The sequence below is a fragment of the Cervus canadensis genome, chromosome 18, assembly GCF_019320065.1.
Source record: "Cervus canadensis isolate Bull #8, Minnesota chromosome 18, ASM1932006v1, whole genome shotgun sequence".
Lineage (NCBI taxonomy): Eukaryota > Metazoa > Chordata > Mammalia > Artiodactyla > Cervidae > Cervus > Cervus canadensis.
In genome coordinates, this window is record NC_057403.1 from 15,640,541 (window position 1) to 15,659,240 (window position 18,700).

At 44.3% G+C, this 18,700-nt stretch overlaps 1 protein-coding gene across 1 annotated transcript; it reads left to right on the top strand.

Annotated features, from left to right (window-relative positions):
* Window positions 1-6,809: 6,809 nt before the first annotated feature.
* CXCL17 (C-X-C motif chemokine ligand 17) lies at window positions 6,810-18,388 on the top strand. Its single transcript, XM_043437116.1, is given in 3 exon segments — window positions 6,810-7,022; window positions 16,967-17,047; window positions 18,165-18,388. Coding segments are annotated over 3 exon segments (384 nt in total). The 5' UTR covers window positions 6,810-6,943.
* The last annotated feature ends 312 nt before the right edge of the window (window positions 18,389-18,700 follow it).

An 18,700-nucleotide genomic window follows, 5' to 3' on the forward strand; every position in this document is an offset into this window, starting at 1 on the left:
TGAGAGAGGACTGAACACTGTATATTTAGGGAACAGGAAGGAACAGGGGTGGCTACAGAGCGAAGATAGGGTTAAGAAACAAGGAATTTAAGTAAGTTTGCAAGAGTGGGACTGAAACAGAGCAAAACTCTACAATTCTTGCCCCCACCATGTCCTCTTCCTGCCTTTTGTCTGTGGAAAAACTTTAGCCAATGAATAAGTTTAATCAGAGAAATGAGAAAGTGCAGAGAAAAAGGAACACAGTCAAAGGAGACCAAATAATAGCAATGTACTCATTAAGCAGAGTCAAGGACCTTTGGAATAAAGGAGCTCCTTTTCAAGAGCTATAGATAATATTCTGAGCCATACCCTGTGAGCTGTCTTTTTTTTTTTTTTCTGCTTTTTTTAATCTCTTTATTTTGTTTTTGTGTTTTTTTTTCCCATTTATTTTTATTAGTTGGAGGCTAATTACTTTACAATATTGTAGTGGTTTTTGCCATACATTGACATGAATCAGCCATGGATTTACATGGCTGATCCCCCCTCCCCCTGTGAGCTGTCTTATAAGACACCTGTCTGATAGACAAGTGGAGAAGTTAACCACATGATGACCAGACCGTACCCACAACATAAGTTGCCACAACTGCGAGAACTAGCCTCAAAGAAAGGGAAACAAATTGACCCTGGAACTAAAGATGAACTGTCCCTAGAACAACCAAGACAACGCTGGTCAGACCACCGATGACCAATTTCAAGATGACTGCCAGAGCTGACTGTGCTGTTTCTGCATGCAGCCTCCTCCCTCTGTCTATAAAATCTCTTGCCCCCTGATTGTCAGGGAGGGAGTCAACCTCTAGACAGACTGCCCCCTACCCCAGTTGCACACATTTGGAACTTTCCTTTCCACTAACCTGGCCTGTTTATGGACTTTCAAGCAGCAAGCAGCCAGACCCCATCTTTCAGTAACAGGACCACATCTTATACAGCCATGAAAATGAGACAGACATTTGAGCTTGATCTGGTAGTTACAGAAGAACCACTGTAGGGTTTGAATAAGCGAGTAACCAAGGGGACGCCTCCAGCAAACACTAAATCAGATGGTGGTAAAAATGGCAGTGCTAGGCTACAGAGATGCAACCACAACAGTAAAGGGGGCCACACAATATAGTGGAGCAAGAAGTGAACTAAGAGTGAGAAGCTTGGGTTGAGATATAGAAAGCTAAGTGCTGAAGTCACCACTACATCAGGTGAGAAATCTTCTCTCTCCAGACATCAATCTCTCATCATCCATAAATCAGGGGAAGGGAGAACTAACCTAAATAACCTCTAGGGCTTTGCTATTCAGTTGTTGTCCAGTCACTAAGTTGTGACCATCTCTGCAACCCCATGGACTGCAGCACGCTTGGCCTCCCTGTCCCTCACCATCTCCCAGAGTTCACCCAAATTCACTGAATCGGTGATGCAATCCAATCATCTCATCCTCTGCCACCCTCTTCTCCTTCTGCCTTCAATCTTTCCCAGTATCAGGGTCTTCTCCAGTGAGTCAGCTGTTTGCTTCAGAGGCCAAACTATTAGAGCTTCAGATTCAGCATCAGTCCTTCCAATGAGTATTCAGGGTTGATTTCCCTTAAGATTGATTGGTTTGATCTCCTTGCTAAGGGGCTCTAAAGAGTCTTCTCCAGCACCACAATTTGAAAGCATCAGTGCTTTGGCGTTCAGAGTGTGATCCAATAATCATCAGCAACAGCATTATTCAAAAGCATATTAAAAATGCAGAATCTCAGGGCCCACCAGAAGAATCAGATTTGTATTTGAAAAAGCTACTTGGTAGATTTGTTAGCACATTAAAATTTGAGTTACTTCTCTAAAGTGTCTGCCACTTCTCAAATGCAGTGGGTTTGAGACTCCCCTCAACGCTATCATTTCTCACAGGAAAAAAAGAAAAAAAAGCTTACCTAGTTCACTTCACTTGTGCCTTTTTCCTAACCCTAACTTCATCTCAGACTTGGACTTGATGTATTCTGGGTAGAATCAGGGGGGAAAACAGCACTTTGGCGGTGCTGCCACCTTGTGGCAAAAACCTGTAAATGCCCTTCATATTACCTCTCACCAAGAAAAGAGCTGGGAGGGCTGGCTCTTCTTGCCCTAAACATCTGCACTTAATAAACATGACTCATTCCAGAGACTTTAGGAAATGGGCTCGAAGACAGAGGAAAGGACAGGATTTAAGGGCTGGGTGATATTTGTGGAGCTGAGGGGAAGGTTAACAAGGAAGTCCTCCCTGTTCCTCCAGGCAGGATAAACTCTAGGCAGGATAAACTCCAGTCACAATAAACTGTGGAAAATTCTAAAAGAGATGGGCATACCAGACCATCTGATCTGCCTCTTGAGAAACCCGTGTGCAGGTCAGGAAGCAACAGTTAGAACTGGACATGGAACAACAGATTGGTTCCAAATAGGAAAAGGAGTACGTCAAGGCTGTATATTGTCACCCTGCTTATTTAACTTATGTGCAGAGTACATCATGAGAAATGCTGGGCTGGATGAAGCACAAGCTGGAATCAAGATTGCCGGGAGAAATATCAATAACCTCAGATATGCAGATGACACCACCCTTATGGCAGGAAGTAAAGAGGAACTAAAAAACCTCTTGATGAAAGTGAAAGAGGAGAGTGAAAAAGTTGGCTTAAAGTTTAACATTCAGAAAACTAAGATCATAGCATCTGGTCCCATCACTTCATGGCAAATAGACGGGGAAACGGGAACCAGTGTCCGACTTTTTTGGGGGGGACTCCAAAATCACTGCAGATGGTGACTGTAGCCATGAAATTAAAAGACGCTTACTGCTTGGAAGGAAAGTTATGACCAACCTAGATAGCATATTAAAAAGCAGAGACATTACTTTGCCAACAAAGGTCCATCTAGTCAAGGCTATGGTTTTTCCAGTGGTCATGTGCGGATGTGAGAGTTGGGCTGTGAAGAAAGCTGAGTGCCGAAAAATTGATGCTTTTGAACTGTGATGTTGGAGAAGACTCTTGAGAGTCCCTTGGACTGCAAGGAGATCCAACCAGTCCATCCTAAAGGAGATCAGTCCTGGGTGTTCATTGGAAGGACTGATGCTGAAGCTGAAACTCCACTACTTTGGCCACCTCATGTGAAGAGTTGACTCACTGGAAAAGACCCTGATGCTGGGAGGGATTGGGGGCAGGAGGAGAAGGGGATGACAGAGGATGAGATGGCTGGATGGCATCACCAACTCGATGGACATGAGTTTGAGTAAACTCCAGGAGTTTGTGATGGACAGGGAGGCCTGGCATGCTGTGATTCATGGGGTCGCAAAGAGTCGGACACGACTGAGCGACTGAACTGAACTAAACTGACTTTGTTTCAGGCAAGAGGAGGGAACAGGCCAGGCTTGGTTTTTGTTTATTCACCCTTAACCTCTCAATTTCAGATTATTTCTGCCTATGAACATGTTGGAGAGTTGATTGTAGACTTTGCTACAAAGTTTATAAAGCATCTGTAGGTGGCAGGCACTGTACTACACACTGGAGATTGCCCTCAAGTTGAAGGCTTGAGTCGAAGACTTGGTCTGAGTTTGGTCTGATGTGTCTCCCCCCTGGGAAATTCTAACAATGGTCTCTGTCCTCAGGAAGCTCAAGTCTAACCAGGAAGATGACACACACCATAAAACAGAGTGTAATCAAATTTCAGCAGTGGTAGCAATTCACTGTGGACTGAGTAGCTCAAGGGATTCTGGACTCAGTGGAACTTGGGCTGGGTCTGGAGGGTGGGGTAGGATTTGTATTGATGGAGGGCAGGGCGGAGAAGGAGCATGGAGCTAACTGGGTGGGGATTTCTGTGGCAGGGCCATTAATTGTTCATTTTTATGTTCCTGAACTTATGTAGGGCCTGGCACTTTGTGGGTACTCTCCAAATGTCTCTTGAGTTGAATGATATTTTTGTAAGCCTTTATCTACCTAGGCCTGCTATGTTAAAAAGCATCTGAGGGTGCAGTCCATTACCAGTAAAACATTTTTCTGATAAAAGGTCACACACACACGTGGAGCCTGAGGGGGTGCTTTATTTGGTTTCCCATCGAGTCCTCGGTAGTCAGGGTTAGCAAGTGCTGACGTTCTGCACCCTCGGTGTTTGTTCCAAGTAGTATTGTTACCGACCAGGGTTCTTGGCCTCCTTAATCAATGGAAATTGAGCAGAGGCTAGACAAGAAACTCAGGCAAGGTTTTATCGGGACCCCTGCTACAGCAGCAGGGAGCAAACAACAGGTTCCCTTGCTTGCTCACTGCCTGAGATGGGTGAGCTGGTTTCTTATATGAGGTGAGGGTAGAGGTGTGTCCAGGGGTCCAGCCCGAGGGATGGCTGAAGTGGTTTGCCCACCTTTTACGCAGTATTGTGTGCAGGGGGTATTCACAGTACCCTGTTTAAGTTCCAGGGTCTTCAAAAACAGCAGTTGGGTTTTTTGGTCTCGTCATATCTTTTGTCCAGAATTTGCCCCAACTTCACATGCACACAGTTATTTTTTCATCCCATATAGTTTCTTTGGGGCTTCCCTGGTGGCTCAGATGGTAAAGAACCGGCCTGCAAAAACACTCTCCGACATAAATCACAGCAAGATCCTCTATGACCCACCTCCCAGAATATTGGAAATAAAAGTAAAAATAAACAAATGGGACCTAATGAAACTTAAAAGCTTCTGCACAACAAAAGAAACTATAAGCAAGGTGAAAAGACAGCCTTCAGAATGGGAGAAAATAATAGCAAATGAAGCAACAGACAAAGGATTAATCTCAAAAATATACAAGCAACTCCTGCAGCTCAATTCCAGAAAAATAAATGACCCAATCAAAAAATGGGCCAAATATCTAAACAGACATTTCTCCAAAGAAGACATACAGATGGCTAACAAACACATGAAAAGATGCTCAACATCACTCATTATCAGAGAAATGCAAATCAAACCACAATGAGGTACCATTACACGCCAGTCAGGATGGCTGCTATCCAAAAGTCTACAAGCAATAAATGCTGGAGAGGGTGTGGAGAAAAGGGAACCCTCTTACACTGTTGGTGGGAATGCAAACTAGTACAGCCACTATTGAGAACAGTGTGGAGATTCCTTAAAAAAACTGGAAATAGAACTGCCATATGACCCAGCAATCCCACTCTGGGCATACACACTGAGGAAACCAGATCTGAAAGAGACACGTGCACCCCAGTGTTCATCGCAGCACTGTTTATAATAGCCAGGACATGGAAGCAACCTAGATGCCCATCAGCAGATGAATGGATAAGAAAGCTATGGTACATATACACAATGGAATATTACTCAGCCATTAAAAAGAATACATTTGAACCAGTTCTAATGAGATGGATGAAACTGGAGCCCATTATACAGAGTGAAGTAAGCCAGAAAGATAAACACCAATACAGTATACTAACGCATATATATGGAATTTAGAAAGATGGTAACGATAACCCTATATGCAAAACAGAAAAAGAGACACAGATGTACAGAACAGACTTTTGGACTCTATGGGAGAAGGCAAGGGTGGGATGGATCTGAGAGAATAGCATTGAAACATATATATTATCAACTGTGAAACAGATCGCCAGCCCAGGTTGCATGCATGAGACAAGTGCTCGGGGCTGGTGCACTGGGAAGACCCAGAGGGATGGGATGGGGAGGGAGGTGGGAGGGGGGTTCAGGATGGGGAACACATGTAAATTCATGGCTGATTCATGTCAATGTATGGCAAAAACCACTACAATAATGTAAAGTAATTAGCCTCCAACTAATAAAAATAAATGAAAAAAAAAAAAAACAATCCGCCTGCAATGCAGGAGACCTGGGTTCCATCCCTGGGTTGGTTAAGATCCCCTGGAGGAGGACATGGCAACCCATTCCAGTATTCTTGCCTGGAGAATTTCATAGACAGAGGAGCCTAGTGGACTATAGTCCATGGGGTCTCAAAGAGTCAAACATGACTGAGCAACTAACACTTTCACTTTTCACTTCAGTTTCTTTGTATTTTGTTGCTCAAAGAAAGGTGTATCCAGGTGCAAGCACTGCAGCAAAGGGTCCCAGGTCCCAGCCTCAGTATCACCTCCTTCTTTCATCTGAGACTGATTCCAAACAGGATCTCATGCCAAGAGCCCCAGCAGCCTGGGCAAACACAGTCCCTGCTGTGGCTCTTGCTTCTCAAACCCCCTTGGACCAGCCTTGAGGGTCTTCCACCAACCCAGGTCCCTCTGCTTTAGGCAGGAACCAAGAGGCCACAGCCACTGCCTGACCAACAACAAGGAGGCCTGCTTAGACCCAGTGCCCCAGGGCAGGGTTCTGGGCAAGAGAGAAGAGCCTCTCCTCCATCCTCTCTGCTTCCCTCCTTATGCGGCCACAGACTTGGAGGACGCTCTCCACAGTGGGGACACGGCAACATCTGATACTGTCCCGAGGCTGGGAGTGGGGAAGGCAGAGGGGAGACAGGCCGTGCCATCCTCTTTGTCAGCCCTTAGCCCTCACTTTTCCTGCCAGACACTAAGCTAGAAAACGTCACTCAAATGTATAAGGAAATTCAAACAAGCCAAAAGAAGAAATCATAGCTCATTGCAGGGTGGAGAGGCGGGAGGGAGGAGGGAGGGGATGAGCATGGCTGCCAGGTTACCAGTCACCCTCTCGTGTTCCTAGGAAGGCTTCATTCTTTTGTTTGGCCATTTTTGCCTCCCAGATTCCCTTAAAACACATGATCCGACCTGTTACCTAACAAGGCCAGTGCCACTCGGCCCTTCCCGCCCTTTAGTGGAAACACTGGTCTGGGAGTAAAGTGCAGACCCCACCCCACTCCCCCAGCCACGTCCCACGCACGGCCTGAGCCGCCGGGAGAAGTGGGGACCCTCTCACTGGGAGCTGCTGAAGAGTCGCCACGGAGCAGCATCGACAGGTGAAATGAAGGTTCTAATCTCCTCCCTCCTCCTGTTGCTGCCACTAATGCTGATGTCCGCAGTCTCCAGCAGCTCACACACAGGTAAAAAAAAAAAAAGTCCACTTTCTATGAAAGATAAAAAGGGGGGAGAAACGTGGCAAAACAGGAAAGAGCATGACCGCACACGTGGTAAAATGTAGCCCCTGCAGGCTACGGGGATTAGTGGTGAGTTAGCCTGTCTGGGTGCCTGTTTCTTCATTTACAAAAAGGAATGAACTAAACGTAAATCCTGAGTGTCGTGAAGTTAAAGGTGCCCATGTGTACGGAGTGTCTGCAAGGGTAGCTGGCGGGAGAGGACCTTACCTCTCCCGCAGTCCCTGTTTGGGGGTATTGAGTGTCCAGGAGGCTGGGCCTGGAGATTGTGCAGAGAGGGTGTTGAAGGCAAGTGTGCGTCCAGACAGCCAGTCATCCTCGATTATATTCTTCCTAGTACACTAGACATGCCCCAACAATTCTTAATGCTTTTTCATGATAAGGTGAAAAATCACACCACCAGGTAGAACCTGTGTTTGAAGCTGTGACCACACCGGCCCTGTTTGAACAGCTCACCTTTAGGAAGCAGATCCTGGGTTAGGAGCTCCAAATCGGCCTCACTGTTCCCTACAGCTGGAGTGGCCCAGCCCTGAGCAGAACAACTGTGTAGAAGGGACCCCCACCCCACCTGTGCTCCCATTCTAAGTGACCATCTTCCCAAGTGCTACTTTGAGGTGAAATAGCTTTGTTACACACTCAGCATCGAGTGGGCTCTAAAATCAGGAGTCTACCCTCCTGCACCCGTTTCCAGAATCTTCTCCCTTATAGAGTTCTCTGGAAGCCGCTGGGCCCCATGGCCCGGCGGGGGTGGCCCTAGACCAGCATTCTGGGAGGGAAGTCTTTTCCACCGCTGTGACAAGCCCCCAGGCTGGAGACCTCAGCCTGGACTCCAAGCTCCAGTCATGGCCACCTTTCCCGACCATCCCCCCGCACCCCCACACTAACAAGGGCCCGTGTTCCTCTCAGCCAGGATCTCGGAACCTCGGCTGCTCCCCAGATGCTCTTGCATCCTCCCACCAGCTCAGTTCTGCTCCCACAGCCGCCCTGATGTGTCCCAGAGGCAGACGTGAGCCCTCCCCTCCCTGCACAAGCTGGGCCCCGACTGGACTCTCTCTGCACGGTCCACGTTCCACCTTGGGTTGAGTGTTGGTGTGTCTCCTACCCCAACCCCTGCCCTTCTGAGCTGTAACCTCGCCCCTGGCACCACCTGGTATCTTGTTTCCATGTCCCTCCCATGACCCGGCAAGGTGCTAGGTAAATACGTCTAAGTGGAAGAATAAATCCTCAGGTTTCTAAGTTCAAAATTTTGCTCTTAGGAGACTGGCCTCTCTTTACAAGACTTTGGTGGCTCAGACAGCAAAGAATCTGCTTCCAACGTGAGAGACCTGCATTCGATCCCTTGATCAGGAAGATCCCCTGGAGAACAGAATGGTAACCCACTCCAGTATTCTTGCCTGGGAAATCCCATGGACAGAGAATCCTGGTGGGCTACAGTCCGTAGGGTCGCAAGAGTCTAACACTATTGATCAACTAACACTTTCACTTTCAGGAGACTGGACACCCTGGTTTCATAGCAGCTCTGCTGACATTAGAACTTAATAATTCTCAGTTGTCAGGTGGCGGGGTGCACTGTTCGGTGCTTTGTAACATGTTTAGCAACATCTGAGTGGCCTCTACCCTCTAGAAGCCAATTAGCAGCCTCTCCCTGCCCACCCTCCAGTTAATACAGCCAAAAATATCTCCAGATACGGCCAAATGTTCCCTGGAAGGGGGACTCACTCCCCATTGGAGCCACTGCTCTCTACCAATAATTCTCAAACACGATGACACGTTTAGACTCACCTGGACCTTCAGACTCAGGCTTGAATTCAGGGGCACCGTGATCCAATTCCTGGCTCCATCACTTACCCTGCTCCATCACTTACCTTGCAACCCTAGACAAAATGCTTAACATTTTTAAATTTTTTATTTAGTTAGTTCATTTATCTTTGACTGCACTGAGTCTTCATTGCTGCTCGTGGGCTTTCTCTTATTGCCGGGAGTGGGGGCTACTCTCCAGTTGCAGTGCGTGGGCTTCTCATCATGGTGGCTTCTCTTGTTGCAGAGCAGGGGCTCTAGGGCACGTGGGCTCAGCAGCTGTGGCTCACGGGCTTAGCTGCTCCGTGGCATGGTCTTTCACGACCAGGGATCAAACCAGTATCCCCTGCATTGGCAGGCGGATTCTTAACCAGTGGACCACCAAGGAAGTCTGGATGCTTAACATTTTTAAGCCTCGGTTTTAGCATCTTAAAATGAATAAAATACCACTTAGCTTATACAACTATTGCGACGGGTAAACACTCAATAATGTGAACTTACTAAGGGTTCGGTAAAACTGAGAAAAGTGTTAGTCACTTAGTCCTGTACGACTTTGCGACTTGAGTAAAGTAGCTACTGAGGCACAAGAACAACGAGTTGGGGAAAGCTCACTGAGCCGCCCCGAGTCCTTGCAGTCCAAACCAGTCAATCCTAAAGGAAACCAACCCTGAGTGTTCACTGGAAGGGCTGATGCTGAAGCTGAAGCTCCAATACTTTGGCAATCTGAGAAGAGCCGGTTCATTGCAAAAGACCCTGATGCTAGAAAAGATTGAAGGCAGGAGAAGGGGACGACAGAGGATGAGATGGTTGGATGGCATCACCAACTCAATGAACATGAGTTTGAGCAAACTCCAGACGGCAAAGGACATGGAAACCTGGCGAGCTGCAGTCCATGGGGTCTCAAGGAGTCGGATGTGACTGACAGACTGAACAACACTGAGCCGCCAGGTGGCGCAATTATAAACCACAGGAAACCGGGGTTGGCGGCGGTGCCTCAACTGTTTCTCAGACACGGGTGGTTTGCAGTGCTGGACCAAGTCTGGCAAGAAGAAATAACAGTACACAGTATTCCTGCTCAGAAATACTCCAAATAAAATCTGATCTTGCTTTATCTCTTAAAGTAACCACGTGCATGCGCGTGTGTTAAGTCCCTTCAGTCATGACCGACTCTTTGTGACGCCACTGACTGTAGCCTACCAGGCTCCTCTGTCCATGGAATTCTCCAGGCAAGAATACTAGAGTGGGTAGCCATGCATTCCTCCAGGGGATCTTCCCGACCCAGGATCAAACCCTTGCCACCTGACGCTCCTGCATTGCAGGCAGATTCTTTACCGCTGCGCCACCAGGGAAGCCCCAAAATAACCACATTCATGCTTAATATGCTTTTCCCAGGGAAGAGGGGAAAAAAGAAATAGCTGAGATGCGATGACAATGTCAGGAAATAAATGACTTATAATAATAGAATAATTCTTTGTAAGATTACCTATTAATTATAATATTACATATAATAGTAGCTTCCATGTGTTAATCTTTGTGGCAGGCTTCTCCTAAGCACTTTACACATATTAACTCATTGTGTCCTTACAGAAGTCTAGTGTACTTTTTTATTTTTATCTTTTCACTTTTCAAACTTAAAAAAAAAAATAAGTTGTAAAAATGATCAGAGTTCCAATAGATCCAAACTCCACCCAGTTGTTTTCAAATAACACCACACATAACCATAATACAATTATGGAAACTGGAAAATTAGCAGTGATACAATACTATTAGCTAATGGACACGTTTTCAGAATTTGCTAATCATCCACTGATGTCCCTTTCCTGGTCAGAATCCAACCCAGGATCCCACAGTGAAGAAAGTTATCATCTCTCCTGGTGTCCTCCTGTCTAGGGCACTTTCTCAGGCTCCCTTACCTTTCAAGACCTTGACACCTTTGAAGAGTACTGTCCGTTAGTTATTTTGTAGAATATGCCTCCATGTGGGCTTATGTGACGTTTCCTCATGACTACGTTCAGATTATGCATGTTGGGCACTGACACCACAGAAAGGATGCTTGCCTTCTCAGTGCAGCACATCAGAAGGCCCAGGATAACTGAGGATAATACCTCGGGGGATGCTGAGTTTGAGCCTGGTTAAGGTGGTGTCCATAAAGGTACTGTTTCTCACTAGAGTTAATAAGTATCCTGTGGAGAGATAGTTTGAGACTGCCCAAATAACCGGTTTCTTCTCGTCATACTTATGCCCATTAATTTTTAAAATCCATGGATGATTCTTGCCTACAACAGGTATTACTCCGGTTTTAGCAAATCAGTGATTTTGTTTCCATTATTCCTTCTATGTTTGTTAATTAACATTCCCCTATGAGGAAGAGCTGTTCCTGCACCAAATGTCCCTTCACAGCATCTATTTATCCAGTGTCTCCACATCCTGGAGGAAGTGATGTGTAATCAGTGATGTAGTAGGCAGCCCCTTAGGTTATGATCTTTTCAAAAGTCATTGCTTTAAAACCATGAGTTGAATACAAAAGAGAGAGAGAGAGCTATTGCTTCTCTCCCATTTATTTAGGTATTAAATTATGTACTTATATAAGTAAAGACTCAGGGGTATTTGTGGATTATAATCCATTACCATCCTTTATATACAACGTTGCTCCTATTGTCCCAAAGCTGACCACTGAGCCCCATCCAGGTGGCTTCAGTGTCTTTCGGGAGATATCATTTCTTCAGCAGTTCCTGACTTTCTCACACTGAAATGGAGCAGGACTCTATGGTCCTTGCCTCCCACCCCCCACCATGTCCTCTGCCTGTCTTTTGTATGTGGAAAACTTTAGTTAAAGAATAGGTTTAATTAAAGAAGTGGGAAGTGTAGAGACAAAGGAAAACAGTCAAAGGAGACCAAATAATAATAATGTAGTCATTAAGCATAGTCAAGAAAAAAAAAAGCATAGTCAAGGAACTTTAGTTCTTTCTCAAGGGCTATAGATAATATTCTGGGCCATATCCTGTGAGCTGTCTTACAGACAGCAAAACATCAGGTGGAGAAGTTAATTACATGATGACCAGACCATGACATGAGCTGCCACGATTCCGAGAACTAGCCTCAAAGAAATGGGAACAAACCGACCCTGAAACTGAAGATTAACTGTACCTAAAACAACCAAGATGATGCTGGTTAGACCACTGATGACCAATTTGAAGATGACTGTCAGAAATGACTGTGCTCTTTCTATATGTAGTACCCCCCACCTTCTGTCTATAAAACCTCTTATCCCACTGGTTCCCAGGGTGGGTGGTGGGGAGTCAGCCTTTGGACAGATGTCTGCCACCCTCCCCCTCAGTTGCCAGCATCTGAAATAGAGCAAACTTTCCTTTCTACCAACCTGGCCTGTTTATTGGCCTTTTGAGCGGCAAGTAGCCGGACCCCACACCTTTTAGTAACACCTCAAGATGTTCCAGAGTCATCTTGTACTTCCCTTCTGCAGCCCTGGAGTCAGCCATTTCTCCACAGAGCCCTGGTTCCTTTCATGGGAGGATGATATTCACAAATCTTGGGCACTAGGTATTGCCCATGGCTACCAGGGCTATTGGCTTCCCTGGTGGCTCAGATGGTAAAGAATCTGCCAATGCAAGAGACATGGGTTCTATCACTGGGTCACAAAGATCTTCTGGAGAAGAAAATGGCAACCCACTCCAGTATTCTTGCCTGGGAAATCTCCTGGACAGAGGAGCCTGGCAGGCTACAGTCCATGGGATTGCAAAGAGTCAAGACATGACTGAGCATGCACGCACTAGGGCTCTTATGAGGTCTAGGCCCTCTGGTGGACAGATGTGTGCATACACAAACCAATGTACTTTTTAAGCCTGGTTTTAGAAATTATGTGAATAGATCACAGAAAAGTTAAGCAAACTTGTCCAAAATCACAATGCTAATAAGCAGAGGATATGAGAGGTAAAAGTAATAACAGATCTACTGCAAAACCTAACAAGTGGAAGCAAGTTCTTTACACATACAAGTTAGCAAGAACAATAAGCCAGTATAGACACTCCTTTTGGGAAATAACTGGAAGTCTGCAATAATACCCACTATAATAACCACAGTGTACTGAACATCTACTTGGGCACTGGGCCCACAGAAGCTTCTTTATTCCTAACATCACTGCAAGGTGGATACTGATAGACACTCTACAAACCATAGAATCGATAATCAAAGAAGCTAAGTGACTTCTCCAAGACCATATAGCTAACTGACAGAGCAAGCAGTTGACCTCAGGAATGTCTGGATACAAGGTCCATGCTTATTCCATCATATCAATATCTTCCAAAACTGATTTTAGGTAAAACATAAATAAGCTTCTACTTTAATAGTCATATGCTTATTTTTAATGCAACTTAGAAAAAGATCTAAGCATGTATCAAACCTGGAATCTCACAGAAAATATTGCATAGAATGAAGATGTTATGTAAATTAAATTTATTTAAAGAAAAAAGTTTAACATGAAATAAATAACAGTAGAGGTGGTCTAAGCTGTAGCAAAAATTAAGGTGGTCCAAAAACATCTGAACTTTGGGGGACATAATACTATAGTAACAGGTTCATTTTCAGTTATACCATGAAATTAGGGTCATACAGGGCTGCAGAAAAAAACAACAGACTAAGAGCCTTGGATCTAGATTTTAGCACCAGATGAGTCACCATTACCTTTATCAACTTGGGCATTTCATTTGCTCTCTCAGGGTCTCAGTTTCCTCACCTGAAAATAAAAGAGACAGTGGTTTAGTTAACTTAACATAACTTTTTAAAAAGCAACTTGGTAAAGATATCTAGAAAAATAAAACTGTTCTTAACTTTGGACACAGTAATTCCACTTGTGTTCCCTAAGACAGAAATCCAACATGTGGAAAACAGTCACAAAGAAATTTATCAATATCTAAAAATAAAACAATCTAAATATTCAGCAATGAGAGAGCAATTAGGTAATCTGAAGTGCATATACTTGCGAGTGTTATGTAGTCATTCAAAATGTCTGTTTGGGGGACTTCCCTGGTGGTTCAGTGGCTAACACTCCGCAATCCCAATGCAGAGGGCCGGGATTCCATCCCTGGTCAGAGAACTAGATTCCACATGCTGCAACTAAGAGTTTGTAACTAAAGAAATATCCCACATGCCACAACGAAGATCAAAGATCCCACTGTGCTGAAACTAAGACCAACCAGTGAAGTCAAATGAAAAAAGAATTTTTTATTTTAAAAAGTCTGTTATCAATGTTGTTAAGACAACATAGGAACAAGCTTACAGAGTGAATAAAAAGGAAAATGTTCACAGAGTGTGGCTATCACTATATTTAAAAAATCATATGCACACTAAAATTCCAACAGTTGGCAAGAGTAAAGATTTTTACTTGAACTTTACAAATTTTCTCTAATATAGTTATGTTGCATTAAAAATGAAAAAGAAAAACTCCTCAGTGAAAGGGTTCCACTCATGATCTTCAAGATAACCTCTGACTCTAATATTCTGCAGCTTGTCTCTGGAACCAGAAGTAGAGGTCAGGCAAGAGTAAAATATTAGAAAAGTTTAGATGGCAGGGGCCATGCCTGTTGAAATTAACACCACTGAAAACAGCACGTGAAAACACTTGGAAACCAGCACTTGGAGAAATGGTGTAACACCCTCCATCTGTGTGGCAGAAAGGGCATGAGTCTGGGAAACAGGAGAGCTGGATTGAAGCAGGGGCTACTCTAAGGGCCCTCTCTGGACAACGTGTCCATCTGCTTATCAAACATTTACCACGCGCCTACCGTGCGTCAGCAGCCATGTAGCTGAGTCACTACTGAATCACTGGTTCAGCATCTAGTGAGGGAGAAAGATTTTTAGTTTGCTAGACTTGCCCATAACAAAATACCACAGACTGTGAGGCTTAAAACAACTTATTTCCTCACAATTCTGAAGACTGGAAAGCTCAAGATCAAAGTGTCAGCAACTTTGGTTTCTTCCAAGGACGCTCTCCTTGGCTTACAGATAGCCATCTCCTTGCTGTTTCCTCACTGTTCATTCCTCTGTGCATGAACATGCCTGGTGTCTCTTTGTGTGCCCAAATCTCTTCTCCTTACAAGAACTCCAGTCAGATTGGAATAGAGCCCACCGTAAGGGTCTCATTTTAACTTAATCATCTCCTTAAAAGGCCCTATCCTCCAATACAGACTTTCTGAGTTATTACGGGTTGTGGCTTCAGTGAATTTTAGGGGGACAGAATTCAATACATAACACATTTCAAACAACAAACTATAAGTGTAATTGTACAATGATAGTTGTTTAGTTGCGAAGTGGAGTCCAACTCTTTACAACCCCATGGACTGTGGCATGCCAGGCTTCCCTGTCCTTCACTATTTCCCAGGGTTTGCTCAAATTTACGTCCATTCAGTCTGGCAGGAAATATGAACAACTTCTGTACAGAGGAAGCATCATCTGGACCCAACTGCAGCTCCAGAATACCTATAAAACATCACCTTGGTTGTCATAAAAAATATTTTAGGTCTTACAAGATGGGCATAAGAGAGCATCAGGTGATAAGACAGACTTGAATAGAGACAAAAAGAGGAATGAATTTGTTACAAAGGTAAATACCAGCTTCTAACAGTTGAACTGGGACTATGGATTTAAATACAACAAAACATGGAGGTCAGGAGAAGTTCCTGACTGGTTAATGGAATAATCTACTCCTTGCTCTCATTCCTTAAGTCTTCAGGATTTTAATGTATGTAGGAGGGAATCTTAATAGGGGGAGAATGTAAGGTCTTGATTAACACCTCCTTTTCCATCCAGAAATCATTCTTTCTCCACCTACTTCTAGGTAAGCTTTTCTCTAAGTCAGATTTTAAACTTGAATTCCTTATCCATTTATTCCTCTCAGGGGACTTCCCTGGCAGTCTGGTGGTTAAGACTCTGCACTTCCAATGCAAGGGCCCAGGGTTCAATCCATGGTCAGGGAACTAAGATCCCACATGCTGCCCAGCCCAGCCAAAAAAATATATATATATATTCCTCTCAAAAATAAATAAATAAAATAAAATATTCCTCTCTTGGATGTGGAGAAAATGGAACCCTCCTACACTGTTGGTGGGAATGTTAACTGGTACAGCCATAATGGAAAACAGTATGGAGGTTCTTCAAAAAACTAAAAATAGAGTTGCCATATGATCTAGCAATCCCACTCCTGGGCATATATCTGGACAAAACTATAATTTAAAAAGATATATGTGCTATTTACAATAGCCAGGACATGGAAGCAACCTAAATGACTTCCACAGATGAATGGATAAAGAAGATGTCATATGTATATACAAAGGAATATTATTCAGCTATTAAAAAGAATGAAATAATGCCATTTGCAGCAACATGGATAGACTTACAGATTGTCATTTACTAAGTGAAGTAAGTCAGAAAGAGAAAGACAAATACCATGATATCACTTATATGTGGAATCCAATGACACAAGTGAACTTATTTACAAAACAAAAACAGGCTCACAGACATAGAAAGCAAACTTACGGTTACCAAAGTGAAAAGGGGGTGGGGGAGGGATAAATTAGGAGTTGGGGATTAGAAGATATAAACCATTATATATAAAATAGACAAACAAAAATGTCGTACAGTATAGCACAGGGACCTGTTAGATTCAATATCCTGCAATACATCATAATGGAAAAGAATACAAAAAAGAATATATTTGCGTGTGTATGTATAAAGCTGTATCTGCTGTAGGCCAGAAATTAATACAACATTTTGTAAATGAACCATACAATTTAAAAACTAAAATAGAGAATTTCCTGGCAGTCCAGGGGCTAGGATTCTGCACTTTCACTGCCAAGGACCTGGGTTCAACCCCAGATTGGGGGACTAAGATCCTACAAGCCACACGGTATGGCTTAAATAAATAAGATACATATGAAATACTCCTCTCTTGAAGTACCCTAGATCCCTGAGTGAAAAGGAAGCACAATGGAGCTGCACTGACCCAGAGGCACAGTGATAAGGGACCAAGTCTCTTGGCGCCTTCCCTTTCCAGTGCCTGGAAGTGACCAGTTTCCTTCCTACAGGGGTTGCCAGAGGCCAAAGGGACCAATGCCAGGCTTCTGGGAGGTGGCTCCAAGAAGGAGGCCAAAAATGTGAGTGCAAAAGTCAGTAACAAAATATTGACAAGAGTGCACCATCGATATCCCCACTTGCTCTCTTGAATCCCTCTGAGAGCAGAGCAGATATTACCGGAGCTGCCCTCACCCCCTGCCCTCTCCCTAGCCCACCACTCATGTCTTCTTGAGTCTCATGTAAGAGCCAGACTCCTCCAGGGTCCAGGGTCCAGGCTGAAGGTCTGGCTGGCCCCCTCTCCCTTACACTTTTCCCCAACAACCCAGGGCTGCCTTCCAAGAGGTTCCTGGACCCCATTCTCAGCCTTATTTTACTCACAGGCAAGACTGAAACAGGAAAAATGGCTTAGTTTGAAGTAAAGCAGCCACTAAAAGGCAGACACCTAGGTCTTTTTTTAATATTTATTTATTTTTTATTTATTTACTTGGCTGCATCAGGTCTTAGTTGCAGCACACAGGATCTTCATTGTGTCATGTGGGAACTTTCATTTTGGCAAATGGACTCTCTAGTTGTGGCACAAGGGCTCCAGAGCAGGCGGGCTTCAGTAGTTGCAGCATGGGTTGAGTTGCTCTGCAACATGTGGGGGTCTTAGTTCCCCAAGCAGGGATCAGACTGAGTCCCCTGCCTTGCAAGGAGGATTTTTATCCACTGGACCACAAGGGAAGTCCCAAACTATACACATAAGTTTTATGGATTTCTATAGATATATGGATTTATGGATATTTCTATAGTGTAATAAGATTGGTTAAAGGCACAGAGCAAAACGGGCTTCCCCGGTGGCTCCAAAAGTAGAGCCTGCCTGCCAATGCAGGAGATAAGAGATGTGGGTTCGATCCCTGGTTCAGGAAGATCCCCTGGCGGAGGGCATGGCAACCCACTCCAGTATTCTTGCCTGGAGAATCCCATGGACAGGGAAGCCTGGCAGGGTTGCAAAGAACAATATGTATAGTACAAGCTCATTTTTTTTAAGTCAACTATTATGTTTACATACAAAAAGGTATGGAGAACAAACTATTCTATATAAAATAAATAAGCTTTTATTTTAATTTTTCCACTAGATGAGTCTTACTTTTAACATTTTAAAAGCTCTCATTAAAATTAAATTCTAAAAATGTTAACAGCAGTCTCTCCCTTTTCTTTTCACCCTAGGACACCAAAGACACCACAGGAAGCCAACCAAGCCCTCCAGAGCCTGACAGCAATTTCTCAGACAATGTCAGCTGGCAAGCTTTGCTCTGCTTTTAATAGGCGCTCTGAGGCCCCACCCTCCCAATGAAACATTCTCAGTCTACAAGGCCGTGAGCACACCTAGAAGATGCTCTTCTTCCACCTCAGGCTCCCCATCACAGTCCCTAATCCCTAAACCATTCTAGTATTCTCAAAAAAAACAAAAAACAAAACATTATCGCCAGAATTACTGTGCCCTCTAATGCCTTCTCCTAACAGTCTTTTCCTGTGCCCTCTACAGACCCAGGCTTAAGTTTACTTACCTGAAAGAAACCAGGAAAGCCAAGTTTCCTAGCTGGCACCGCCTGACCTTAAATAGAACCAGACAAGTAGCCAATTAATATATTTAAATATAATTGACACAGTGGTAAAGAATCTGCCTACCACTGCAGGAGACACAAGAGATGTGGGTTTGATCCCTGAGTCCTCCCCTGGAGGAGGAAATGGCAACACTGCTC